The sequence below is a fragment of the Dunckerocampus dactyliophorus genome, chromosome 18 (assembly GCF_027744805.1).
Source record: "Dunckerocampus dactyliophorus isolate RoL2022-P2 chromosome 18, RoL_Ddac_1.1, whole genome shotgun sequence".
Lineage (NCBI taxonomy): Eukaryota > Metazoa > Chordata > Actinopteri > Syngnathiformes > Syngnathidae > Dunckerocampus > Dunckerocampus dactyliophorus.
The window spans coordinates 15,926,270-15,953,182 of record NC_072836.1 but is presented as its reverse complement, the minus strand read 5'-3'; the positions used below and the strand labels follow the sequence as shown (position 1 = coordinate 15,953,182).

The 26,913-nt window shown below is 40.7% G+C and overlaps 3 protein-coding genes and 1 long non-coding RNA gene across 7 annotated transcripts; 1 reads left to right on the top strand and 3 right to left on the bottom strand.

Annotated features, from left to right (window-relative positions):
* Positions 1-9,489: 9,489 nt before the first annotated feature.
* LOC129171711 (uncharacterized) lies at positions 9,490-12,228 on the top strand. The gene is made up of 3 exons (XR_008566823.1): positions 9,490-9,682; positions 9,799-9,855; positions 10,560-12,228. It is a non-coding gene; the product is annotated as an uncharacterized LOC129171711 (long non-coding RNA).
* Positions 10,168-13,555, bottom strand: si:dkeyp-69e1.8 (uncharacterized protein LOC100001340 homolog). 2 transcript variants are annotated; one of them, XM_054760638.1, is made up of 3 exons: positions 13,432-13,555; positions 13,033-13,184; positions 10,168-11,361 (listed from the first exon to the last, which is right to left on the bottom strand). In XM_054760638.1, the coding sequence occupies exons 1-3, from the start codon at positions 13,454-13,456 to the stop codon at positions 10,519-10,521; spliced, it is 1,020 nt and encodes a 339-aa protein (XP_054616613.1). In that variant the 5' UTR covers positions 13,457-13,555; the 3' UTR covers positions 10,168-10,518. The 2 variants fall into 2 exon arrangements, with proteins under 2 accessions (XP_054616613.1, XP_054616614.1); XM_054760639.1 differs by having other exon boundaries at positions 13,033-13,181; positions 13,432-13,551.
* A 136-nt stretch (positions 13,556-13,691) lies between these two features.
* hmgxb4a (HMG box domain containing 4a) lies at positions 13,692-19,930 on the bottom strand. 3 transcript variants are annotated; one of them, XM_054760636.1, is made up of 13 exons: positions 19,581-19,930; positions 19,167-19,264; positions 18,892-19,028; positions 18,700-18,775; positions 17,456-18,034; positions 17,076-17,270; positions 16,774-16,952; positions 16,416-16,497; positions 16,264-16,328; positions 16,066-16,156; positions 15,431-15,579; positions 14,365-14,487; positions 13,692-14,226 (listed from the first exon to the last, which is right to left on the bottom strand). In XM_054760636.1, the coding sequence occupies exons 2-13, from the start codon at positions 19,201-19,203 to the stop codon at positions 14,182-14,184; spliced, it is 1,758 nt and encodes a 585-aa protein (XP_054616611.1). In that variant the 5' UTR covers positions 19,204-19,264; positions 19,581-19,930; the 3' UTR covers positions 13,692-14,181. The 3 variants fall into 3 exon arrangements, with proteins under 3 accessions (XP_054616611.1, XP_054616609.1, XP_054616612.1); XM_054760634.1 differs by having other exon boundaries at positions 19,647-19,930; XM_054760637.1 differs by having other exon boundaries at positions 19,853-19,917.
* A 123-nt stretch (positions 19,931-20,053) lies between these two features.
* On the bottom strand, positions 20,054-26,726 carry ankrd54 (ankyrin repeat domain 54). Its single transcript, XM_054759496.1, has 8 exons — positions 26,096-26,726; positions 25,634-25,681; positions 25,459-25,557; positions 23,911-23,982; positions 23,137-23,184; positions 22,663-22,787; positions 21,265-21,372; positions 20,054-21,163 (listed from the first exon to the last, which is right to left on the bottom strand). Exons 1-8 carry the CDS (start codon positions 26,454-26,456, stop codon positions 21,089-21,091), a joined length of 936 nt encoding a protein of 311 aa, XP_054615471.1. The 5' UTR covers positions 26,457-26,726; the 3' UTR covers positions 20,054-21,088.
* Positions 26,727-26,913: the final 187 nt, after the last annotated feature.

Sequence of the window (26,913 nt, the reverse complement as noted above, 5' to 3'; positions counted from 1 at the left end):
TTGCTCGTAATATTGCCATAATATTCTGACTTTATTATAATTTTTTTTTCCCAAAATGACAACTTTATTTGTTTCTCATAAAATTACGACTACAACAAACCACCCATCCATCCATCTTTTATGCCGCTTATCCACACTAGGGTCGTGGGGTTAATGCTGGAGCCTATCCCAGCTAACCAAACAAAAAAACAAATGTTTTTCTTTAATATTTCAACTCTAAGCAGCTAAAATAACGTCTTTTTTTTTTTTTATAATATTACCAGTCTATTCTCATAAAATGGTGACTTTTTTCTTGTTAGAATACAACTCATTACTCTTAATTCCATTAATGCTATTGTTTTTTTCATTTTTATTTTCAAATTATTTCATCTTTTTCTTGTCATTTTTTTTCTCTTCAGTGCTTCTCTTTTTTTCTTTTTTTCAAATAGTTTGACTTTTTTTCGTAAAATTGCAACATTTTCCAAATTTGTTTGTTTTTCATAATATTATGACTTTAAAAAAATTAACATGTCTTTACCTTTTCAACTTTATTCTATTGAAATGATATGAATTTTCCTCATAATATTACGTTATCCATGTAAAATTATGACTTTTTCCTCGTTAAATTACAAATTTTTTCTCTCAATATTTTATTTAATTCTTGTAAAATCTTGTCAAATCCATTTTTCTTGTTAAATTATATTTTTAGAATGTGCTGCAGGCCAATAAAAAAGAGCAATGCGCCGAAAATGGACCCCACTGACTTAAGACGACCGACTTTTACGGTCAAGTGTCAACAAAATGTACCTTTTCCTTCCCCCAGCTTTCTCATGTCTTTAAGACGAATATCCCTCAGGTCTGGCACCCCTGACAGCCTGGCTAACTTCTGTTTTGTTCCGTGAACTTGCAGCGTTTTTGTCATGCAGTTGTTTTGGAGGTTTGTGTGTGTGTCTTCAGCATTTGCAGCCTTTTTCTTTTGCATTTCTTTTTCACCCTGCTGCATTTATGTGACTGTGGAATTTTTCAGTCGCAGCATTTTTTGTTTTATGGTTCATGGTGTGTGAGTTTCTGGATCATTTCTGTGTTTGGAACATTTCGACGTTGCCTGTCGGCCCTCATAAAAGGACGATCTAATACTGCTTCTGATCGGTAGGGTGCAGTACACACAGTAGGGTGAGGCAAAATACAAAATAGGTGGTCCTCGGTTAAGGGCATCCCATGTTACGACGAACATGTTCCCATAAATGTATTAAAAAGGTAATTTTGGTCTGTTAATGAAAGACTCGATGAAGAACTCGTTGCAGCGAGCTCAGCAGAAGAATACACATCACACGCAGCACAAGAATGCCATGTCTGTCTCATGCTGGGCAGAAGAATGCGGTGTCTCAGCCACACTGAGAAGGAATAACATTGCTTATAAGTTAACCTTTTGCACTTCATAATTGCTCTGAAGCGGCAGTGTGCCAAAGAAAAGGAAAGCCATCACCATGGAAGTGAAAATGAACACCATTAAAAAGTTCAGCGAGAGGAGACACGCCCACCAATACGGGCTGATCTTTTGGTCCGAACCGCTCGACTGTCGCGACCATCATTAAGGATAAAGATTATTGTATCCTAATGAATGCTCCAGGGGTCGTGAATTCTGTGGGGAGATCTGGGAGAAGAGGAGGTTATCCTTCCAGATGAGCCTGGGACAATATTTTAAGAAGGTAGAAAGGCCTGCAAGACAACCACGGGGATCAAAGTAAGGAGTTGCTCTGTTTTTATTACAATATCATTTAATTGTTGGATTTAATATTTCTATAACTATTTGATATGTGTTCTGTGTGCAGTGTGAGTTCATTTAGGTATTCCCACGTAAATGAATACTGCACTTACATCACAGTCTAGGAACCCAAGCACCATCTGTGTAAAACACCGGGCAAAACTTTCAAAAGAAGGAAAAAAAACATTAGTACAAGTAGGACTTGTGCGGCCATAATTTTGTCGTATTCATACACAAGTGTGATGTCATGCATTCACAGAGCCAACTGGTCTATACACAAATACATATTTGGTATCTCCTACACACCACCCAGCATGAAGACAAGCCAGATCAGAGTTAAGTGTTCCAAACCGTGCTGAACAGAAAGCTGAACTGAACTCTCCCACTTTAGTTTTGTCCTAAGGGCATACAAAACAGAGCCGTGTGATCCTGCATGGGCACTAATGTGTGTGTGTGTGTGTGTGTGTGTCAGGACTTAAAGTAAATGTGTGATTTTGTACTTCTATTGTCACCTCTGACACCTCATTGTGTAATAAAGCAATAACAAGACTGAATAAGGCAGATTATGTTTTTATTTTTGATTGGAACTGATTACATCTGGGGGTTTAGATTAAAAATATATATATATAATTGCTTTTTCTGTTACATTAAGTAAAATCAGTGTTGACAGCTGACCTATCCAGTAAATACTGGTACACAAGAGTATGTATTTATTATTACCAGGAAAGTATTCAGTGGTGTTTAACTAAATAATTAAGTCAAGTAAATAATTGTAAGCAAGTACCATTCATTTCACTCACAGGTTTAAAAAAGTATGTTATATGTGATAAAGTATGTTTATGCTAGATACCTAACTATCATACATGAAAGGATACATTCAGTAGCCAAAGGTTCTTTGTTGAAGTAACTGACTTGAAGTAACAATCAGAGCAGGGGTCACCAACGTGGTGCCCGCGGGCACCAGGTAGCCCCCCACGACCACATGAGGCGCCCGCAGGCCTGCTTTTCATTCAGGTTTTCAGTTAATAATGTGAGAACACTAGAAGGAAAAGTATTCTGAAACATAAAATGTGAGTTGTGGATACCAGCATTTTGTGAATGTTTTGGTAAAACAAGCATATTTGATTTGTTTGGGTTGAAATAAGGTATGGAAATCATTTCTACAAAAATGAGTAGCTCGTGGCCATTTTCTTTTTCTAAAAGTAGCTCTCACAAGAAAAAACATTGGTGACCCCTGAATTAGAGTATTATAACTTTGAAATAAAAGGTCAATGTGACACTGTTAATATGACAATTTGCCCGCACTAAAAAAATTATAAACCAGTAGACCAGTAGATAAATGAATCAAAACACCTGTTGCTTTTTTCCAGGCAAAAAACACGTAAATACAAAAATAATAATCAGAACTTGCAAAACATTCTATGCACTGAAAAATGAAAATCTTTTATGAAACACTGAAATCATTTTCAAAAACTTTCAAAATAAAGTTGGACATGTGCACTCGCTTGTGTGCCCCCCACAAACACACACACACTCACACACACATATAAACAATGGCAGCCACACACACTCTCGCTAGGAAGGAACATAAAAACAGCACTAATGGGAAAAAGATGAGAGGGCTCCCAGTGAGCAGACCCAGAGAGAGAGAGAGAAAGAGACGACTGCTGGTCGCACTAACGTCTCTGGGATCAGATAAATATGTGCAAGTGTTCAATTGCGAAGATTAATATCACAGGTTTGAGTGTTATTTTAAAAATAATCTCTCCCGCTAATCTTCATTTGGGGATATGATACTTAAAAGCTTTACTTGTTATTTACAAAAGTGCTGCCTTGTCTGCAAGATGTTTGGATGTTTTAATCAGTCCAGGAAACAGCTAAAAAAATAAGCCTTCACTAACCACAGGCCGTTGAAGGCACACATGCAAAACTGTATAAAATCCTGTGTACATTTTTGCCCGTGGAAACATAATAATGCTTTATTAAACCAATTTCCCAGCCTTTATTGAGCCAAACTGTATACAGTACATAGCAAAATAATGATTACGTTAGTGACGTACCTGCCATCCAGTGGAAAAACGTTTAATTGCTGTGCCTTTCACTATACATAAACAAAAACATTATTTGGAGTAAAATATTATAATTTTCAGACCAATTAAGTGAAATTGGATAACCCAATGATCTCTCACGGCACTATACGACCTATGGTTAGCATGTTGGCCACACAGTCACAGTCTGGAGATCGGGAAGATGTGGGTTCGATTCTCCCTTGGGCATTTCTGTGTGGAGTTTGCATGTTCTCCCCGTGCGTGCGTGGGTTTTCTCCGGGTACTCCGGTTTTCTCCCACACAAAAACATGCATGTTAGGTTAATTGGAGACTCTAAATTGTCCATGAATGTGAGTGTTAATGGTTGTTTGTCTATATGTGCCCTGCCCTGTCCTGGCTGGCGACCAGTCCAGGGTGTACCCCGCCTGTCGCCCGAAGTCAGCTGGGATAGGCTCCAGCATGCCCTCGCGACCCTAATGAGGGGAAGCGGTATAGAAGATGGATGGATGGAGTTAGTTAACATGTTGTTAGTGTATACAGTACAATATGAGCTGTTGCGTTTAGCTACATTGCCTCTTTATTGAAATAAACGGTGTACTTGAATACAGTGGAACCTTGGTTAGCATCATTAATCCGTTCCAGAAGGTTTAACTGTAACCGAAACGTACTCTAACAGAATCATTTCCCATAAGAAATAATGTTAAGTTTTCTTGTTAAATTATATTTTTAGAATCTGCCCTGGGCCAACAAAAAACAACCACGGGCCGCACTTTGAACACCCTTGGCCTAGACTTGACTAGAATGTCACAAATAGGCATCTTTATGGGCATTTCAGTCTTACCACGACAAACTACAACCACCATAATAAACACATTGTTCGGTTAATACCTGTGAGTGGTATCATACATGTGTCAAATGTTTTGATACAGTTCATGTATTGGATCTCTTTAGATATTCCTCATTATTGAAATCACAGATAATTTCTCCTTGCAGGGCTAAAGTGATGTTAAGCAAATGTATTTACTGTATGAGTAAAGCGTTTGGAATGTTCAGATGTTTTTATTGGACGATAGCAGTGTCTGTGTTAAGAAACCTAGTCTGTAGCATGTTATTTTGGTGTAAATCAGCAGTAGGGAGAGATGCTTACTGCCGGGAAGGAAAAAGTGTGTCATCTTGTTTATTTTCCTTTGGTTTGCTGTCTTTGCGAGCCCATCGGGTGCGATGATAACAGAAAAATACTGCGGCGTCCACCATGTCTCGCATGGCGGACTGCCTCCATATCCAGCGAGGGACCACAAGGACCTTACAACAACATTTTTGCACCAGGGGAGAGGAGCACAACTTCCAGCCAGTGTGTTAATGATGGCTCACTGGTGATTCCTTCTCATGTTTGCTCAGATTTTGGTTTTGCTTATACACACAGGCACAAATCAACTCGCCATGTCTCTTTTTTTTTCCCCCTTCTTCTGTGAAGTTTCATCTTGCAGCATTAAAGTGACCACCATGGCTGCGCTCTGCGGACAAGCTGACTTTTCTTGATTTGTGGAACACATTTGGCTATTTTTAAGCCTAACTTTAATATGAATACATTTTTGATGATATTTGCCACGGCACAGTGGCTGGGAATCACTGCTCTATATGACTTTTCTGTGTAGCCTTTTACATAAATGAGTTAACACATTTTCAAGAATGGCAAAATGGTGATTTCTATTTTTGACACACTCGGCTCCAGGACCCTCCCGTTCTCTCGTTAGTTGCCGTTGTTTGCTCACGACACAATTCAGGTTTAAGCTCTCAAACTCATTTAAAGTACAGGTGTCCCGAGCCGCATTGATATTGGATATACAGGGCCGATATCAGCAAAAAAAGGAGTCGGATTATACTGGCCTGCATCTAAAAAATATTGGCACGCCAATACAAGCAGTTGATTCCGGACTCCGCCCCAGCAGGTCTATCCACCAGCAGCCGAATAGATCCCATGTGATCACAACAACGTTAAGCATGGAGTAGGAGTGATGTCGGCCGTGTGCATTTCGTTGAAGTCTGAAGAAGACGTCACAGAGAAGTGCAACGCTTGTCATGCGCAAGTGTCCCAGCACCGGGGAAGTTTAATATGACAAAGCCCCTCGCGCATTTGTAAAGTAGGGTTTAAACGCTTAATTGAGCACCTCAAACCTCGCTATATTATGCCTAGCCATCACTACATTGTGGCTAAAACTACCCAGATGCATAAAGAAATAAAACGGGGTCGTTTTTCTCATACGTACTGTTGCTGTTTATTATTCTCTGTTTGAATAATATCACTTGAATATCACTATATCACTAACATTCCACACACTACAAAATAAGTAATAAAAGAATGTATGATTTGTGCTGATATCGGATTAATAATGCTATCGGCTGATATTCAAGGCTGCAATATCGGCATCGGATCGGAAGGGAAAAAGTTGTATCGGGACACCCCTAATTTAAAGTATAAAATGTATAGGTATCATAATGTCATATGATCGATGAACAGGTGGAATCGGAGTCACGGTGTAGCCACAACCACGGTGCATTCAATGACTGCCAAACAAAGTGGGAAATCGCAACGCTTGACAAAAAAACATTAGCAGTGAAGCATTAAGACAAATAAATGTCAAAATTGCGAGCTTTTTTTAGCAGTGGTACACGTATGCCGTACAGTTTACCTATATCATCGCGTATTTTATAAATAATTACACACTTCTGGTAAATGAGATGGATTTTCCGCGGTAAAAACGTCCGATTTGCGGAGAAAAATTAATTTAATACATCTACTTTTGACCAAAAATCCACAAATTTGCAGAGGTGCGAATGCTGAACCGTGAATGTGCAAAATAATAATAGCAAATAACAAAAATGACGTCTCGCACGCAAACGTATTTACATACGTAAATTTAGCACCATGGTTTGAAATAAATGGTATAAAATCAACTCTCCATGTCGCTCTCTTTGACCACCATGACTGCCCTTTGAGGAAAAGCTGACTTTCTAATCAGACATGTTTGTGTGCACCATTATTTTGCTATCTTTTAGCACAACCTAAATATGAATAAGCTCATACATTTTTCTCATAATGCCTTGCCTCCATTATCCCTGCTGCGTGTCCACTAAGACTGAGTATATTTGGACAGGTGTTCTATTATATACATTCCCTTCAAGGGGTCTAGTGTGCTGTTTCATTGCAGTTTCATAAAGGCAAGAAGGCAGGATATCCTGACTGTTGATACTGTATACTGTACTCTATTCTGCTTGTGTAATCCCCAACAATAAAAAACTGTTTAGCACCAATTTTCCTTTACTTTTCAACTTTTTTTTTCTCCGTTTCAGACAACTGTGGCGGTCACATCTGGAAGACAGATGTAGAGTCCCAAAGCTTGGGTCTCTGCCTTTGACTCTCTCGCTCACTCTCTCTTCCGCGTGTCATTTTTTTCCCCTCCTCCATCCCTCTCTCTTTGGGAAACATGAGAGCCGGGCTAATTCTCCCTCGCTCCCTCCCACAAGGCCGGACCACCCACATTCGGAAACGCCTTGCTGTTCCGAGGAAGAGCCTGGAGCTGAATGAGAAGGAGAGATGTAAGGATGGGCCATGGCTGATGGTTTTAGCAGAGTATCAATTACATCATTGTAGAAGTCATAACCTGCTATTGTGTCAGGAGGAAAGTCTGGCAGAGATGGTTCCCATTGCATCAGTAGTTCTTTGTGGAAATTATGTAGCATAAATCCCTACACCACAGCCATCTTTAGATGCTTTTCATCCTCCACTGATTTCACATTGCCAGTAAACACGCATCTAAAGAAGAAAAGCTCTGATCATGACTTACCTTCTGACTTGGCGCTGTTAAAGTCCATCACCTTGACCTCAGTGACCTGAAAGAAAAATCCTATTTACTGATACGTATGTTCCCTACACCCAGAAATATTTATCCCCTAGTTATCTTGGATAATACAAACTTATCTGCCACCTTCTTTAGTGCAAAACTGAATGATAGTAGGATAGTACTACAAATAGGGCCGCCCCTGGCTAAACTGCAGCTCTGAATTTAGTTAGATACATGTTTTGCAGCAATACAAATACACTGGAAATTAATATTTTTTTGTGTAAAATAACATTTTAACAGAATTGGGAAAAAAAACAGTTGGTCAGGGATGAAACCCACCTCCTTTGCCTTATGAGGCAGCGGCTGTACAATACATACACTGACAGATAAGTCACTATCTGCCATTTTACTCTGTTACAGTGGTCCCGGTTCAAATATCACTCCCTCACTCTATCGCGGTTTTTCAAAAATGAATTATCGCTGTTTCGTGGTTGACTATGGTCCTCTATTAGTGAAAAAATATTGAAATACAAGTTGTATGTACTATTCTTGCCGCTAGGCGTCAGTAATGACACAAAACATCGATGAGGCACTGCCTTTTACCACACACGTCAAACAGCGATGTAATAATCTTTCTGGAAAAACTTGGCTTAGATCGCTATAATGTATGACCCCCATCCCCCCACCCTCCGGTCCGTGGGAGATTGGTGGGAACACAAGCCGGTCCGTGGTCAAAAAAGGTTGTGGACCACTGTATTAGAGCAATTAACAGCTGAGCAGTGTGCCGAGGACATGTTTTCAATGCATAGTTTCTGGATTCCGCTCCCTATCATGGCAGCCAAACCCAGGCCGGGCATAACACGGAAGTGGGTGGCGTCCGCACTCCTGTTTTAACTCTAGACTCCTTGGTTTACAAGCCCAATCATGCTGGTACAAAGAGCTTCCAATATTAACAGATTTATGTGCTGAATCACGCTTCAGAATTTAACTCAAAGTCAATATAGTGAGAAAACTTGACCGGAACTGACCAAAGTAATCATGGAAAACTTACCTACCTTGCAGTTTATGCAAGACGCGGTTTTATTGAGAGCTCTTCCGAGGAAAGCTGTGTGCTGCAGTGAAATGTCTCCAAGCAGAAACGGCAGTTCAGCTGAACCAATGTTCTGTACCACAGAGCCACGTTTGTCAAAACTGTCCCCCAGCCGTATGGGTGGCCACTGGAGTGGCCAGAGAGTGACTAAGGGTGGCCACGGCCACCCCTGGACACCCCGTAGCTCCGCCACTGTCGCTAGCATGCTATGCAGCCTTTACCGTCTCATGTGTCCCGGCAGTGATCCCGTAGCCTGCGCATTAGCAATGTGGTGCAAACAAAGAATAACAGGACTGTAAAGGTGACTATAGGTGTGTTATTTCATGTCTTTAATTTAAAAAAAAGTTGTTGAATTTAATTTAATAGTGCAGGTGTAGCTAATATATGGCAAGTCTATTCTCCTTAGTGGTTAGTGTCGCCACCACGTGGTGGTATTTCATGTAACATAATTACAGGAAGAGTCAATACTAACATTAACAAGGTTTACGGTGTGTTTCTAATCCTTTACAGCTGTTGTCAGTGTTTAATGAACTGCTCATAAATCCATATTTATTAAGTAAGTATAGTTACAATGAATAATTACTCTTAAGGGACAATATTCAATATTTACCCACAGACATCTTCAAAAAACATCTTAGAAAAATAAATAACATAAGCAAATCTGACTTACATTATCTTCTTGGACACACGCTTCAAACCTCCAAAATTATGTTGTCTAAAAGGTTGTTTCCATTCCTTGGATTGGCCAAAATGTGTTGTCGACCACCGAGCAAGGAGCCATTTTTTGGTGACCATTTTTTCCCAGCTAATCAACAAAGAGATGTAAGATCAAGACAGTGGCTCCCCACCCGTTCGCACATTTCTTAGCAAAATGTATCTTTTTCTTATCCTGCCCATTCTTGATTTGTTTTGCTCCGAAAATTGCCTGTTATTTTGCAGAAAACCCATCTCATTCAGCGTAAGTGGGTAATAATTTATATCGATACGTGATAATGAAGCATAAAATGTACAGCATAAATGCATGTAGCGACATGGCGTGGGTCTAAGATGGAGGCGGTCTGTTGCTTTCAACAGGTCTTTTCATCCGGCCTCAAAACTTGCAGTGGTGAGAACACAAGTTAACATATGACGGTAAGTCGACACTGCAGGCAAGCAGTGTCGTTTATGTTGACATGTGCTACACGCAGGCCGCTGTCGGGGAATGCCAGCCTCTTTAGAACAAGATGGGAGGCGTTGCTGCAGCAGGCAGGCTAAAGGCTAGACCATGTATCCGATTCCATCTGTTCTATCAATCATCTTTCATCATCATTCATTAGTGGGGAGTACGTATATTTACATTTCATAACTTAAAATGTGTTTAATAAATGTGTGAGGCACATTACAGGGCTCTGAGTCTGAAAAAGTCATTTTTAATGGGTGTTTGACTATTTATACAGGTCTTAGAATGTAACCCCCAGGCGTAGCAGGGACCTACTGTAATGAAAATGTTAAAATTCAATGAAATGCTTGATATATCCTTATTTTAAATACTGCATAATCATTTCATAGGTGTGTAAAATCAAGGAGAAATCAGGTAAGTTTTGTTTATTAACGGCTTTACCATCCATTCAAAAAGCAATGACAAAACGCAGGGTGTCACTAGAAGCCGCAATATAGTGTTAGCATAGTGATACTGTACATTCATGTTATCTGGTTAGCTTGGTAATACATTGGTGGATGCTGAACACAGTTTAGTGACTTTAAGGTGCAACGTAAGGCCTAATACATGATGTTGGCATTATCTGCTCCACTTATCTATTTGGTTTTCTGTGTTTTCCTCCGGCCCACCTCTGTAGCCACTGATCCCACAGTGGCCCCCACCATGCCTCCAAAGGGCCCTCCGACAAAGAGGCCGACCAGAGCTCCCAGCAGGGCCTCCCTTCTCACCAGTGTGGGCAGCCACTTCAACCAGGCCACCAACGTCTCCCAGAAGCTTCGGAGAGAAGAGGCAAAAGGGGAGGCAGGTGATATGCTGGATGAAGGGAAAATATTATCCAAGTCCACATTTAAGTCTCCTATGCTTCTTTCTGCCTCTTCCCGGGCTTCCTCCATCTCTTCATCAGTCACCTCTGAGTCTCTCAAAGATGAAGGATCATCTTGTGCATCTTTCCTCCTTTCTCGCACTATTTCAATCTGCTTCTTCCGCACTTGTTCTTCAACCTCCTCATACAAAAGACTGCTAAAGTGCTCTTCCCCGCTCTCCTTCACTGCTTCTTCAACCTTCTCCAACATACCCTCAAGAGCTTCCGATTCACTCCGGGTCTCTAGGGTGTGATATCGACCGCCACATCTCTGCAGCAGCACCTGGAGGTCCTTGCGCCATGTGACGAGGTAATCTTCCAGCCTCTCGTCCTCCTCCAACTCCTCCATGTTGGTGAAGAGGAGGATGGTGTTTCTGCTGACTGCAGAGGCGCCAAACAGCTTCTCCAGGACATCCAGTGCTTTGGTCTCTCCATCGGCTGGCTGGTTCACAGACACGCATAATAGAAAAGCATGCGGCCCTGGGCAGGATAATGTGATCATGTCGGAGATGTGCCTTCTTCTTTCTTCTGGGTGGCAATCTGCACTGAACCAGTCTGGGCTGGACACCACCAGCACCTACAAAAACATGATGAGGGGACAAAACCATTATCAAAGTAGATCTTTTTAAGTGCTGTAAGCGTAAATTGTTTATTATTCTGTTTTTATGTGCAGTAGTGTAGAATGGCACACAAACATTGCACGAGCATTCACAGGAAAAAAAAAAGGAAATTTACAAAATTTAGGGTTAGTGACTCTTTTTTGAAGAAACGTTCTTCGGCCCCACACCCGCCCCTCTATTTGAGAAGCACTGGGTTAGTCTAAACAGGATATTCTACTGTTTCGGTTTTTATTTTTTAAGAAAAAAAAAAAGATCTTGCTTCATAATCCCCCATACAAGAAGAAAAATGCAGGTGACTTTCTACCCTCGATGCGGGATCGTGGGTAATTCCACCGGTTTTCAAAGTGTACCCTCTGAGAAAAAACAAAAACCTTTTCTGTAGCACATTTTACTTGTTTTTGAGTGTTCTGCTCACCCTCGACTCTGTTTAGCAGGTTTTGAAAAATGTGTTTTTCTGTATTTTTCTCAAGCTGCTGCATCTGCCCTGAGGTGTCCTGCTGACGCTTGCCGCACACTTTGTAAACTCCTGACTTGTTCTGTTAAAAAATGTGCTGGTTACACATTATTTGTCATCAGCTGTAACGGAAGGTGTTAATCTAATATTCCCTTCGAGATATTTTGTGCAAATTCACCTCAAGGCGATTTAGGTCTGCGTGCAGCGTGTGTGTCCAACTGATGTCTGCTGATGCATAAATTGTATTCGAAGCACTTTGCCGCCATCTAGTGGTCAGAGCGCAAACTGCATCTGGAAGTTTGGCTTCTCAAAGAATAAATGAAGAATGGATTTGAAATTGTCTAAATGTGAGAAAAGATGCACTAAAATAAAAAAATACGTATCAGGTTACTGCTTCCACTGCTGATATTCCGATATATCAAAATAGTGTGTAGAGTACGGAACATGTTTCCCACTCAATGAAATGATATAGTTGCTCTATACAATTAATGTCAAGTACAGGTGGCAGTAAAAAAAGAAGGGGAGCTGGGGCCATTTTGATGCATTTGTACATTAACGATGCTAAAACCAATCCAATGCAAGCAGAGGCGATTCTACAGTCTGTTGGGGCCCTTCAAACCAGCGTTCATCAGCATTACGGTAATAATTTCAGTCCTTGGGGCCTCCAAGCGGTTGCCTGCTTTGCCTCGTGGCAAAGAATGTAAGTCAATATGTGCTAAGATATCTCAATATTTCATCTTAACGTTATATGTGACAAAGCAAATGAGTAATATCTAATAATGTGTCAAATGAATTTGATTTTGAAAACATACGGAGGGCCAATAAAAACAAGCTGTGTGCAAAAAGAAAGACGGCCCCTGTGCCGCACTTTGGACACCATTGGCACTAACCCATCAGTGACCTAAACTACATGTGGTGATAGGTAAAGGCAAACTGCAAAAATATAACATAAATTTAACTAGACTCTTTACGACTGGAGGTGAAAAATAAGTGTGTAATTATTATAATGTATCATGTCATTAATTTAATCATTTAGAATTTACTTGGCATGACTGTGTGTTGTGATTATATTACCCAATAAACCTAAATTATCAGTATTAGCGTATTGCCTTATAAATTCTAATACACAGCATGTGCATTTTTCTCTAAGACCAAAACCTTGGGGTGTATTTACCTGTCTACCTGCAGCTTCTCCTCTGTGTTTACTGCACTCCTCAGTCTGTCCATCGTCTTTGCCCTGATGTTCGTCTTGTAGGCCCAGGATGCTGCAGACCGTTGACCGTCGTCCTGTCCCGGTCCGGCCCAGCACGACCAGCCTAAGCTCTGCTTAAAAACGACACGCATGAATACAATGTTGTGCACGACAAACCAGTTCTTAAATCAAGTAAAATTATTTATTGGCAATCTAAGTGGATTTAACAGATACTATAAACGTGTAAAAATAGTGCCAGCGCCCCTTCCGCCTCCTTATCTTTATGCGTAATTCCACTAACTTTTCTTTTAGGCTAAATTCTGTAGCCTGTAATCAATGCAGCGGTGGAAATGCGACATATAAGCAAATGTCCAAGCCTACCCGTTTGTGCACCAGAAGCGGTCATGTCGCACTGTTGACTGCCGTATTTAGCGATGTAGCAGCAGGCGTAGACACTTCCTCATTCCTGCAGGATGACTCGCCCTCCACAGCTCTGTCTGCTGTGGCTGCACTATAAACACACGACCATTATCATGCACGCCCTCAAGATTAACCAAATACATGATCACACTAAACCAAGTTATTGTTTACAGACCAGAGGCACGTGTTTAAAATTAAACAAAGCAGCATGGTTTATTGGCGCTATTAAATTACCTTTTCTAATAGGAATCATTGTTGCTCTAATGCACGCTGTCACAAATGCATGAAACAGCAAGGTCTGACATTTTTTCCAACAATCTTCTAAGGGAAAAAATAGGCAAACGGCAAATATATTACCTTATGTTAATGAGGAGTAAACATTGCTGTGTTTCTTTACAAAAAAAACAAAGCAGACATGTACAAAAGCATCTACACACACATTTGGCATAAAAAAGAAAGTTTCACATAAATTCACACTGTACAGTAACAATGAAACTAGTCTGAGATTAATTAAAATGTTTTTTTAAAGTACAACAATGAAAACATTCATGTAATAACAAGGTCTAAAAAACATATTTTAAAAAGTCTAAAAATATTTTTCAGAAGTGTCCAGGCAGTGGCTTCTAAAAGTCCAAAGGCTCTTTTTCTTAAGAACCATTCCCATTCGATCTGTGAAAGCAAATTCCCTCTTGCTTGCTTGTGGTCCTCCATTCACAACCCAGGCATGATGTAGGCAATGTTGTCCAGCGTGTTTGACTGACAAGCAAAAAGATAAACTAGTAGTTAGAAAATGCAACATGAAACAAAACACAGCAAATGACAATGATGAGGCCAGTTTCTGGGATGTAAGAAAGTTATAAAAATGAATGAATTGGTGTAATGCTAATACTATACCAGGACATTTCGGGGACATCCATTTAACTGTGGTATTTGAGCTGTGAGACAGGTCAGAGGCCCGAGGGCACACAAGATGGAATCAAGAAGCACAGACAAGCTCCCAGACACTGCCACCATCCCCTAAAAAAAACATGTGGAAACATCACTCACATGGCTTAAAGCATTTCCTTGAAATACATACAAATGTTTTTATACATGTTTTTCTTCCTTAGTATGGAGAGTTTCTATGTTCTCCCAGTGACTGCAAGTGCATTAGGTTGGACCAATCTGTTACGAACTGAAACCTGAACAAAAACTTGATCATGATGACCAGGATATGTTCAAGTAAGCTGAAGATCTGTTACATGAACATCCAATAATGACGCACTCACAAAAGGTCGAGCTCAGGCACGATTGGTGATTTGTGCGAGTGCTCCCTACCGTGCTGGATCACGACACACTTCCCTAACCCCAGCATAGTAGGAAGAGGTGGACATGGTATGTTTGCTCCTTCAAAATAAGAACACGCTGGGTTCTCAGACAATAACTCTGTACATGTGCACGGACACTACGAGCATGTGCCTGTGCACGAGGGGTGAGTGAGTGCCAGTCATTGACAATGGCATCATTGTCTTTTCAGGTCGAACAAGAAATCCCATTCAGTTTAACTCATACTGTAAAAGTGAAAAATAGACATTTTATTGTACAATTTGCTCTGTGAAACCAGTGGTGGTGCTCTTGTATTTTTTATGTTTTATATTATTGTGTATTATTTATGTATTATTTTATTACTTTATGTTTGAATCACTGACTTTGACTTACCAGTAATCCAACCTCAGTGCTAACATTTTTTCTCACTCCAGGATATGTCCTCTGTCAACATGATTTCAACCATTACCCATTCGTGGTCTAACTTTGGTACGTGATTATTCTGCATTAAAAAAACAACACCTTCATTTTTGAATGATTAATCAAATATGATGGGTGCCACTAAATTGAAATCATGCATTTATGCACATCATGGTGTCCTGTGTTACTCTATTAGCCTCTCAATATACACATGCGTATTTGTGCAGGCGCTCACCTCTGTTTCCTGGAGCCGGTGGCCAATCAGGGACAAGGACTCTCCGAGCAGCTGCAGGTGAGCAGCTGCATCGATGGGATCAACCTCAGGGACACGTGCTGGGGAAAGAGGCACAGTGACCGGTGCCCTGTTGGTTTGGGACACCATACCTGATTTGACAAGGAAACCAAATAAGATGACAACAATGGTGATCTCCTTCATGAGTGGTCAAATTCAAGGCTATACTTAATTTTTTTTTGGTTTGTTTTTTGTCTGCATGGACAGTTGGAGCGGATGCAATGCTGGTGAGCCCAACTGACAAGGACCGGCTCATAGTGGTCATGCCATAAGCTGACACTCCAACTACAACAACCACAAAACATAAGCCCTAGCCACACCACCTAGCTGCACCCTTCCAATAGGTACCCTGCACACACACCTCAAGAGACTCCCATGGACCTGCTTCCCCGGGTACCTAGGCACGCAATGAAGGAGCCAAGGGAAGAGGGAGGCAGACCAGCGCTCAAGAGTACAGTCATAGCGTCAACCCACGAAGTGAGCTAGGCATCATAAGCAAGGCTGAGCCTAATCTAGTGAAACACCCACCAACCAGTGCATTATCTGCTTAATTTCTTCTAATTTCTTGACCAACATACCTTTGCTTTTGCTGGAGCTCTTGTGTTTAACTGTGGTAGCCTCAGCCTTGTTCTGTTTGTGCTGCAGATACTGAGCTTTCTGCCTCCAAAACTGCAGAGGTAATACATGAAACAGTTATTACACGCCATGACCACATCCCCTGGTAGCTTTTGAAGATGGTGTAATGAACAAAAGAAAGAATAAAAAGGACCACTCACCAGCTTGTCTTTCTCGGGCATCCTCTTCCAAACCTCTGCCAACTTTTTGCTTAGCTCACCAAAAACTGAGAAAAGATAGATGTGTTCTTTTAAGTCTGGCTTACAAACATTAGTGTTACAAAGAAGTTACGCTGCATCAACAAGCGCTTTACCTAGTCCCGGCTGTTCAGCAGTTATGTTAACCCTGTACTCCTTGCAAAACACCTGATATGCTGATGCACTCTTCTTCTTGGGCTAAATCAAAACAAAGAGAAATCAAGTGAGAAACAATGCAGCACTATGGAATATGTGTTTGCAAATACAAACCGTGAATGTAACTTCATTAACTGTACAGTCGTATACGATCCAATACAGGAGCTGTATCGGGTATTCATTTTAACGTTATGCTTAACTATGTTAGTAAAGACAGGAGTTTTATCCAGCTCTCATACCGGATCATACTGTATTAGATTGTAAAGGTGTATCTCATGTTGTGGCATATGTCATTGAGCAAAGATATACTGTACTTACCTTGTCTTTATCTTTCTCACTCTTCTCTCTATCTTTCTCCTCTTTCTTCTTCTTCTTCTCCGTCGTTCCATCACTGCCTTGACTGTGGTGGTGAGGGATGGGTCCCCCCTTCGTGTACATTGGACCAACAGCACCATGAGGGACGATGGGATGGATGTTGCTATGGCTCCTTGATGAGTCTGACGAATGGCAATCAATGATTAAAACCGAATGTTTAAGGCTTTAAGGATAAACAATTAAACTATAATTATCATAAACGATTTCAAATAAATAATAAGCATGATGTATTCTGTTAAACACACCTTTGCCGTGCTTCTTGTCCTTCCCACTCTTGTCCTTGTCTCTGTCTTTCTCTTTGTCCTTTTTCTTTTTGCTTTTTTTGCTCTTCTTCTTCTTTTTTGACAAATGTGTATACGAGTCATCTATAACTAGTTCACCCGCCTCCAGCTCTCCTCCCGACGAAGAGCTGTCATCTCCCATGCCTCCTCCATAATGACCTTGGGTGAGATCCCGGCATACCAAGAAAGTTGACACAACACAATTATTAGGTGCTCCAGGGTCACATCGCTGTAAATGCAAACATTTGTACATCATAGTCACAACTATTCAAGCTAAGTAAATATACCTGCCACCTTATAAAGCTACATGAGCAGTGCAAGGAAGCTATTAAGGAGTGCGTTACCTTCCACTTCCACCTCTTTCCCCACAACCGGCAGAGGATCTCGACTATGTTGCTGTTTCTTCTTGGGTGACTTTGACATCGGCATCCGATCTTGATCCTTGTCCTTCTTTACTTTGGATAAGTGGGGGGATACCGGGAGGGTATCATCTTCCTCTTTCTTTGGTGACATGATCAGTTTCATTTTTAGTCCGTCAGCCTCACGTAATGTTAGAGGCTCCTCTTTGGGAGCGCCGCCGTGGAATAGAGATGACTTGGAGGAGGATGAGGAGTGCTTCTTGGAGGAAGATAACGATGAAGACATAGGGCGGGAGTGAGAAAAGGAGTGGCTACCTTTGCTTCCACTGCTGCTGCCCTCCCGCTTGCGGTCTTTTGAGGAGTGTGAGGAAAAGGATGGATAGGAAGGTTTTTTGTGTAAGTGGGGACCGGGGTCTGATCCTGTGGCAAGGGGAGATGTGATAGCTTGCAGAAGGCCCATAGCTGTATCTGCTGGGTGGGAGGATGAGGGGGAAGAGAGAGTTGGAGAGCGGTCTGCAGATTTGTGCTTCTTTTTGTGGAGGGGTGGGCCCAAGCCATCATGGTCTGATACAAAGATAAGGCAAGAGGAGAAAAAAAATATTTTATAAAATTATACAACAATTGATTGGTTACAATACTGGATGGATATCTTCAGCACACATCTCAGCATGTTTTCCTCAGCATTTTGAGCCCAAACCATAGATGCCAATACAATTTACAGCAAAGATACTTCAACAGGTAGCTTGTCACCTGACTTTGAGTAGCTCACTAAAGATTCAAAGAATATCGGTCATGTCTAATATCTGCTTTTATTTAAACGTCACCAGTCATATAAATAAAACACAAATAACTCACCCCTCCTTTCTTTTTGTCAAAGTAGCTCTAATAGTGATGCAAACTGCAGACCCCTCATATAAAGTCATTTGCACATCTTTTTAAAAGTGGGAAGCTGGAGCCTATCCCAGTTCACAACAATTCACATTCACATCTAAAGTGTTCAACTAAGCTATTTTACATGCTTTGGGCTGTGGGAGGAAAACAAAAAGCCCACAAAAGCATCGGGAAAACATGCAAACTGCCCCAACAAAAGGCCGCAGACAAAATTCAATCCATATCCCAAATAGAAACAGTGTTAAGTACCTCTACTACTATGATGTCTCATGTATATATTATCAAAACAGAAACATAAAAAAAATAAATACAACAGATTTAGTTGGTCCACTTCTCACCTCTGTAATAGTACTCATCACTATGTTTCTTCTTCTTTTTGTGAGAGTCTCCTGACAGCATGAATATCTCTGAATCCTAATGGGTAATGTTACATATAAGCAAAAACATTTTTTAAATGTGCAATGACTCACTCATATAATGTCATATCTGATTTTTAGCAGAGATCAGTTCGACAGGTTACAAAAATTCACCTTTGGGCGTTTTTTGGAAGACTTGCGGACCTGAGCTGCAATCTCCTCCTCCTCCCGTAGAAGATCTTTGTACGACCTCCGCTTCTCTCTCTGGCTACGACCAGCGACAAGACCCCTCTCTCCCTCCATCCCAACATCTAAAACAAGGATCAAATGCGCATGACCTTACAAATTCACTTTCATTCATAAATATTTTACACAAGTAATTAATCATGGTATTTCTGACTACAGTAATATGCACTAGTGTGTGCTTACTATGATATAAATGTAATTACCCATTTCTCCTTTACTCTTGATTTCCTCAAAAGCCATTGCCACTCAGTACACTGACTTATCTAAGATGCCACGGGCAGCATGGAAGCAGGATGCTGACCTGATGAGAATTACATTTTTGAAAAAGAAGTTATGGGTTCAGGATTTCATTCTTACAATGATCAGTGCATAATAAAGGAATTATTACATATGCCTCTATGACTGTCTGCAAGGATATTAACAATAGCATATTTAGCAGCAACATCTCTTGAAGATAAATCCTACACAGCAGTCCAACCGAGACCACACTGCATGCTGAAAACAGACGTGTGGTCCATTATTTAACGAGAGAACGTGGATGTTTGCCTCTTATAAGAGTACAAATAGTGATAACTTAACAAATTCCCGCCTACTTTTGTAATGATACATAAACACACCCCCTCTCTGCCGTTAACATGACCACCCGGCGTCCTTGGCAGTTCCAGCACTCGAACACTCCCTACCGTGAGCAGGCTCGTCTTGCAGGGATAATCGTCTAGGGATAGACCGGTGCTTTCGTAATAGCTAGGCCGCAGTGTCCTTTCACTGAGCATTAGAAGCATGCAAACATTCAGCTTCTCTCATCTCTTCGTCTTTTTCAGTGTTGGCCGTATGCTACTTCCCAAAAACACTAAAAGGTGTGAAAAATGGTGCTTAAAAAATGAATTACCTAAATTAAGTCTGTAAATTACGCGGGTCCGGGCGCCATTTTTATGTCGGCAAAACAACAAAACGTCTGTACGTATGGGCGGGGCTTCTGCTCTGCAGCCAATCCACAGTGAGGAAGAATGAGCCGCGACTCAACAGCTCAGTTGAGCAAGTTTTACTGCTGTAGGAATTATGCTAATAAATACGAACACAAGTGTCACTAATAGATAAGCATTTATTGAATCAGACATAGCTTTTTGACCATGTTTTTACACAACAGTTAAACATTAACATGCAATAAGGTATGCTATTCAAAGTTTCCTGTGATGAAAAAACAAACAAAAGTAAAACATTAAAACTGGCTGCTCACATAGTTAGATAAAATAATATGTGTAATGATAAAACAAAGGCAGGGAGACAGACACAGCACATCACACCAGTCTTCTGGGCTGAATCTGGATACTACTTTCCAGTCTGTTGTGTGTGCTGCATTCAATGTCCACTGGCATTAGCAGAAAGTAAATACAAAATTCCCTTGAAATTAACTACCTGGAACTCAGAACCACACATTCAAATACACCTCAAAAGCATTTTATATTGTATACTACTGGGGAATGCCACCTTCTGCCACAGCCTTTCTGCTGCTGAACAGTCAGAAGCCCAGAAAGATCAAGTAATTACTGTTACCTTTTTTGGCACAATGGAGGTAGCTTTGTGATGCACCCTCTAAATAAATTTTTCAAGATTTTAGTCTGAAAACAGACAAATTGAGGATACAACAGAGGAAACAAAAATGACAGGAGGAAAGCTTTGGTCCACTAACGAGAGACAAATGGAGAAGCGAATTAAACCAAATGCCATCACTGTTGTTTGGGGCAAAATATGCCCTGAATAGGGATTGTTTCACAAAGACCTAACTACAAGAATATAACCAGCACTTCACAGACAACTTTCAGACTGTTCAAACAGAAAACATAACACAACAGCAGTTGTGCCTTCTTCTTGATTTTTACAAACATCATTCACTTAAAACTCTCATTTTTATACTTTGCTCATTTGTATGATCATTACATTTCTGTGCTGGGATCCAGTAAATCGTTGTGACAAGAGAAATGTCCATAATTGTAGGATTTGTGAATGACACGCGCTACAATAGTAGTGCATTTGGGATTGGAGTCCAGATTAAAATGAGTTGTATTCAGGATAGAGGAGCCGAGGCTTGCTTTAAAACGCAGCAGGAAATCTGCTTTTTAATCCTCTACCTGTCTCCCAAATTCTGTTTCTGTAGACTGAGTGAAGTAAAGCTGGCCAGTAAATCAGTCACCTCATCCACCTAAAACATGAAAAGGTGCTTAGAAATTTGTCAACTCATCAATGCATGACCTCATTTGGACTCTTATATATGCTGTACATATAATAATGTATACATCTTACTTGCTCTTTGGTTTGTGTGTGTTGCAGCTGGGTCGAAATGTGCTCCAGTCTCTCTTTAGCTTCACTTTGGCCCATTAAATTCAGATATTCCCTCAGCATTTGAATAATCTAAGTGGGGGAAAAAAAGAACAAAAACATGTAGCAGTCGCCATCATCATCCTCTACAGTACATGTACTTTGAACATATATTTTTATTGTTGTATACAGAAGTCAAAACCTAAACTTTATGGTAATGATGGTTTTGAGGATGGTTTTCAAAGTAGTCGCGGTTCGATTATCACTCCCTCACTATATGGTGGTTTTTCAGAAATTAACAAATGATCGCTGTTTCGTGGTAGACTATCGTCTTATTATTTGTCAAAACATGTTAAAATACAAGTGATATGTAATATTCTGGTCACAATGTGACAGTAATGACACAAACCATTGAGACCTTACATGACATTACCTTAACACTGCATGAAGTCATCAAGCTAGCCATGACATGTCCGACATGATCGAGTGTAAAAACGTTCTCCTCCCCTCCCGTGTGGAAGTGGTAAGTTTTTGGCTTGTTAAGTTTAGAAGAAATAAATTCGAGGCTAACTGGTTAGCTTGCTAGCGGCTGTCTGACATCCCTGCAGCATAAAAGTTGCATTGTGGTGTAAACAATGACTAATAGTAGTGTAAAGGTGACTATATCTGTTGTTTCATGTCTACATGGCTCTGATAATGATAAAAACCATAAACAGGTTTTCTATGCTCTAATTATGAAAATATTATTATTAACATTGAATCCTTTTATTCCTTCATTTATTTTCTATGCTGCTTAAGCCTCACTAGGATCACGGTGGTATGCTGGAGGCTTTCCCAGCTGACTTGGGTAAGACGCGGGGTACACCCTGGACTGGTTGCCAGTCAATCGCAGGGCACATACGGACAAACAACCATTCACACTCACATTCATACCTACAGTATGGATAATTTAGAGTCGCCAATTAACTTAACATTCATGTTTTTAAAATGTGGGAGGAAGCTGGAGTGCCTGGAGAAAACCCATCCATGCCCAAGGGCAACATGCAAACTCCACACATAGATGGCTCACGGAGATTTGAACCCAGATCTTTGAGATCTCCTGACTGTGTGGCAAAACACGTTAACCATTGAATCGTATATCGCGGAAATTCATTTAACGCGGTCGAGTCTGGAACCAATTAACCACTATTAACAAAGGATGACCGTACGGGTTAAATATAAATGCATATTTAATGCAATTAAATGTTGTTTTATTTCTTTTAATTACGATAGGGTTAAATATAAATGCATATTTAATGCAATTAAATGTTGTTTTATTTCTTTTAATTACGATATGTTCCCTCTAACAGGAAGAAAAGTTGGACAGACAAACTCATTGTCTACCTGTGTCACTTCTCCTCTCAGGGTTTCTAAGCTTCGGGAATCTCCTTCTTGCAGAATGTTAAGTTTGGAGCGTGCGAGATGTAGAGGGGTCCGACCTGCTCGGTCAAGGGCATCCACACGTGACCCTTTGCACCAAAAAAAAAAAAGGCAATTAAGCTGGATTATGAAATACTCACTATAAATATTCAGGAGTACTTGAATAATAGCCACTGGACGTAGTCTACTATGTGCAGATGAATGTATATATTTGACCCTGTCTAAATTAGTAAAATTCCAAAATAAATAATAAATCCATCCATATTTCATCATTGTACATCACCGATGAATGGACATGTCTGGTATATACAGTATATAACTAATTTCATAGTCTTAAAAATAATAAAACACAGCTTGTCACCTCAGAGACAAACTTAAATAAATCCTTGACTGAATACTGTAGGCTACATTAACATATACATTGAAGTGTGGTCTTACCTCCTCTCAGCAATGTGGTGATGACAGGCACGTGGTTTGTACAGGCCGCTGCAGACACACAGGTTAAAATGACCATTGTGTGACATAAAAATCACATTTTATCATGCATGCAAAAATAACACTAATCTGTGCGATTAAAAAATATATATATAAACAGTGTACAATACTCCCTCATTTATCACTTTTAATTAGTTCCAGATCAGACTGAGTGAATTTCCGTGAAGTGGGATTCCTTATTTATGAATGGAATATTTTCGAAGTCAGAGCAAGGAAAGCCTGTTTACGACCTTCTACACAAGATTTTTAAAATTTATTAGAGCCCTCTAGACATGAAATTACACCCCTGGAGTCACCTTTACATTCCTATTACCCAAGATAGTAGGCATAACAGAAAATAAGACATAATATAGACTCAGACATGTTAGCATTGGTAGAGTTCCTCCTTGCTGTTTTTCTTTCTATCTTTACTTACAGTACTTCCTGTGGTGGCTATTGTCTCATCAATGTAACATTATTGACACCTAGTGGCCAGTGAAGAATACTACATAGCAACACATTTTTCAATGTGTTTTCTGAAAGTCTTGTATTTGTATTTTAGTTAATTTAGTCATTTTTATGCTTGAAAATGTTTAATTTATAACTTCATTTCTATATAATTAATAAAAAAGTATGTATAATTTGCACATATTGCAACTTTGTATTGCAACAACAGACTTTTGTGTCCCAGGACAGCATTACCAGTAGTGAGGTACAGGTTTGTATCTTTCTTCTTACCCAAATGGAGTGGGGTGTTTCCCAGACTGTCACGCTGGTTGGGGTCTGCACCGTAGCTCAGCAGTAACTGCACTGCACACAGAAGTTTAATAGTTTCCTTGTTATCTAGAAGGCATGTCATGCAGGAAGAAACGCAGATATCTGAAGAATTTGCTCAGGAGCACGAAGACTTGAGTCAGGCAGACCGTGTTCTCTCTCAAAACCCATATTCCTACTTATGCGGGCATATTTATACAATTCACTATTATTGAATTGATGATTCTATACTGACAACGTAATAAATTAACTTGCCTCATGCCCACCATATATGCCTTGGGAGACAGTGCTTTAATCTGCCAATTGCTTCAGATGTGTTGTGACCACAAAATTAGGTCAGCTGACTGTCCAAATATACTGATTGAGGAGATTTCTCCATTCATGTATTTTTCATTCCTGAAGGAGTATTTCCCCAAATGCCAGGATTAATGCATATCAAATCGTGAAAGACTGACTGAGGAAGCAGGAGACATAATGTCAACCTGTGGACTGGCGACCAAGAATTGAAATCGTTATACAGTGGAACCCGCTTATCTTGACGCCCCTCAGGCTGGCAGACTGACCTCGACAGAAGCGGTTGTTGACATAGCCGAGATCAAAAGTGAACCTAACTAACCACTGCTTGCACATCAACTTGTGACTTTGGCCAGAGACATGAGGAGACTTGGTGATAATAAAGAATTTTTCAAACTCCGACAGTCTGTTGACATTGTTTTCCTCCATTTGTGCATATTTTTTATTTTGATTCTTCAGTGACCAGTCCAGGGTACACCCAGTCTCTCGCCCGAAGTCAGCTGGGATAGACTCCAGCATACCCACGACCCTAGTGAGGATAAGCGGCATAGAAGATAAAGATAAAGTGGGTAGTGGCATTTGCCTGCTAGTTAGAGCCAGCCCAAGAGAGATAAAGAGCTGCGGCGCCACGTTGGTGGCATTTAAGTGTGGCGTGCGTCTTGCTGTAAGGTACACGGTGCTGTTGACGCCATGTCATCCAGCTTTGTCGGCATTTCGTATTTTATAGTCCAATCTAACAGATCTGCTGCTGTAATTGTGTTGTATGTTTTGACTACAATGACAAGCTTTCGTAACACAAAGCATTTTTACGGTGGCTAACGACCTAAAAAATATTAATAAATGGGCGTAGAATTCCTGTTAAAATTTATTTTTAAGCTTATTTTGCACTGAACAAGAAGTCACTTTGTGCACCTAGTGCTGTGTAACTCAACAGTAGTTGTATTGTGGCAAGCTGCTTAGTGATAATGATGACACTGATAATAACACAACACATGTTGACATATACAAAACAATTTTCATAGACGTTGAGGTATCAAATTTGATGTTGAGAAAAGTCGTCAACAATGTACATCAACTTAAGAAGGCACCTTTAAATAGTAACAACATTGTGAACCGAGACTTGAAGAGTTATTCGACGTAGACTGGTTGGTGACATAAGCGGGGCCTGCCTAAACGGGTTCCACAATATGTCTCTTTCAGTTACCCACTTCAACCTACCGATGCTCTCGTTGCCATTGCAGGAAGAAAAATGTAAGGCTGTCCTTCCCTTGTCATCTGCGGCACAGGGGTCGATGTCATCCTGCAGGAGCTTCCGGACTGGAACAACACATCTCAACGATTAAAACACAGCTTGTTTTCCCTCGCGTGTAATTAATATGCAACATGTTTGTACCTGTGTCGATGTCATTGCTGTTTGCTGCTTCCCTCAGTCTCTTTACAGCTGTGATGAAAGGACATTCAAAGCAGAAAGGTTTTTCAATATTACTTTTTGGAGGGGTGAATGAGGTCATATAGCAGGAAGTTAGAAAACAAAGAGACTGGTGTGCTGCTCTTTTGAGAAATGTAGCATAGACAGCCTTCACGTGCACATTTACAACCTGGAGGCAATTCTGGGATCCTAATTTGAGCAACGTGAACAGAGACACTATGTGTTTTAAATTTAAATGCCCTTTTAGATCTGAGTATGTTTAACTGACACAATGCTATAATGCTAATTGGTGCCTGAAATTAATTGTTATGGATAATTCTGGCCAATATTACTGATTTTGAATTGGGATTAGCTGAGATATTCGCCAACTGCGTGATTAAAAAATGGCAGCATATTTGTCACACATTTGACACAAGAATGTCTTACCATAGATATCTTTACCAATAGGAGTCCGTGTGGCTCGGTGGAACCGCCTGGCCCTGCTCCCGGTCATCTTCCCCAGCTTGCCTGTCACACCGCCGGCTCCAGCCTCTGCTCGCCCCGGTTCCCATAACAAGTGCAAGTACCGAAGTTCTTTGTCGTCCCTCTGTCCGACTCGTCCTAACACCACTTTGCCCTCCCCAAATTCGACATTCGTGCCCCCGTCCTCCATCCTCTCCACAGTCCTCCGCTGCGTTCCGTTCTCCGCCTCCTTGGTTTCATGTTCGGGACAGGGTTCGGCAATGTATTCGCCCTCGGAGCTAGATCGATCATTATCTGGTGCTACGACTGAAACCCACCCGTCCATTCTTACTTGTGTTCATGACATTTGGGAGCTGTGTTTACACTGCACATCGCTGGCAGATCAAACGGAAATCAAGTCGCCATTATTATCCGGAGTCAATGTGGCATCTACTCCGACGACGAAAAACACATAACGGCGTGTTGACATATACTACTCCAAATGAACGTGTTTCCTTTCACGGGAAACTTGAAATATTTTGAGAGTGGCAGATATCTCCCGTCACAGAACCAAGATGTCTCCGATTTCACGTTTCCTTTTCATGGTACGAAAGTAGTAAAAGGGAAACCCATTGAACAGTCACAACACCCCGTGATAAAATTTAACCAATCATGTTCCGTTTTGTTAATCTGCTTCTGTCCAATAGAAACAAGCAAGCAGGCACCCAATCAGAAAGTTTGGATAACTACTGTATCAGCTGCGCATGCGTGAAATACTGGGACGCAAGCGCGTGTTAGTCTAA

Excerpts from the sequence above, each read along its gene's own strand:
- ankrd54 (XM_054759496.1), bottom strand. The coding sequence starts at position 26,456 with ATGGACGGGTGGGTTTCAGTCGTAGCACCAGATAATGATCGATCTAGC. Across the intron at positions 23,185-23,910 it reads AAACACCCCACTCCATTTGG|CGGCCTGTACAAACCACGTG; the intron begins GTAAGAAGAAAG and ends GTGTGTCTGCAG. Across the intron at positions 21,373-22,662 it reads TGAGAGGAGAAGTGACACAG|ATTATTCAAATGCTGAGGGA; the intron begins GTAGACAATGAG and ends TCCCCCACTTAG.
- si:dkeyp-69e1.8 (XM_054760638.1), bottom strand. The coding sequence starts at position 13,456 with ATGACCGCTTCTGGTGCACAAACGG. Across the intron at positions 13,185-13,431 it reads CGCTTCTGGTGCACAAACGG|CAGAGCTTAGGCTGGTCGTG; the intron begins GTAGGCTTGGAC and ends GTCGTTTTTAAG. Across the intron at positions 11,362-13,032 it reads GAGAAGCTGCAGGTAGACAG|GTGCTGGTGGTGTCCAGCCC; the intron begins GTAAATACACCC and ends ATGTTTTTGTAG.
- hmgxb4a (XM_054760636.1), bottom strand. The coding sequence starts at position 19,203 with ATGGCTTTTGAGGAAATCAAGAGTAAAGGAGAAATGG. Across the intron at positions 17,271-17,455 it reads GAAAGAGGTGGAAGTGGAAG|GTCATTATGGAGGAGGCATG; the intron begins GTAACGCACTCC and ends ATCTCACCCAAG. Across the intron at positions 14,488-15,430 it reads ACCGGCTCCAGGAAACAGAG|GGGATGGTGGCAGTGTCTGG; the intron begins GTGAGCGCCTGC and ends TGTTTTTTTTAG.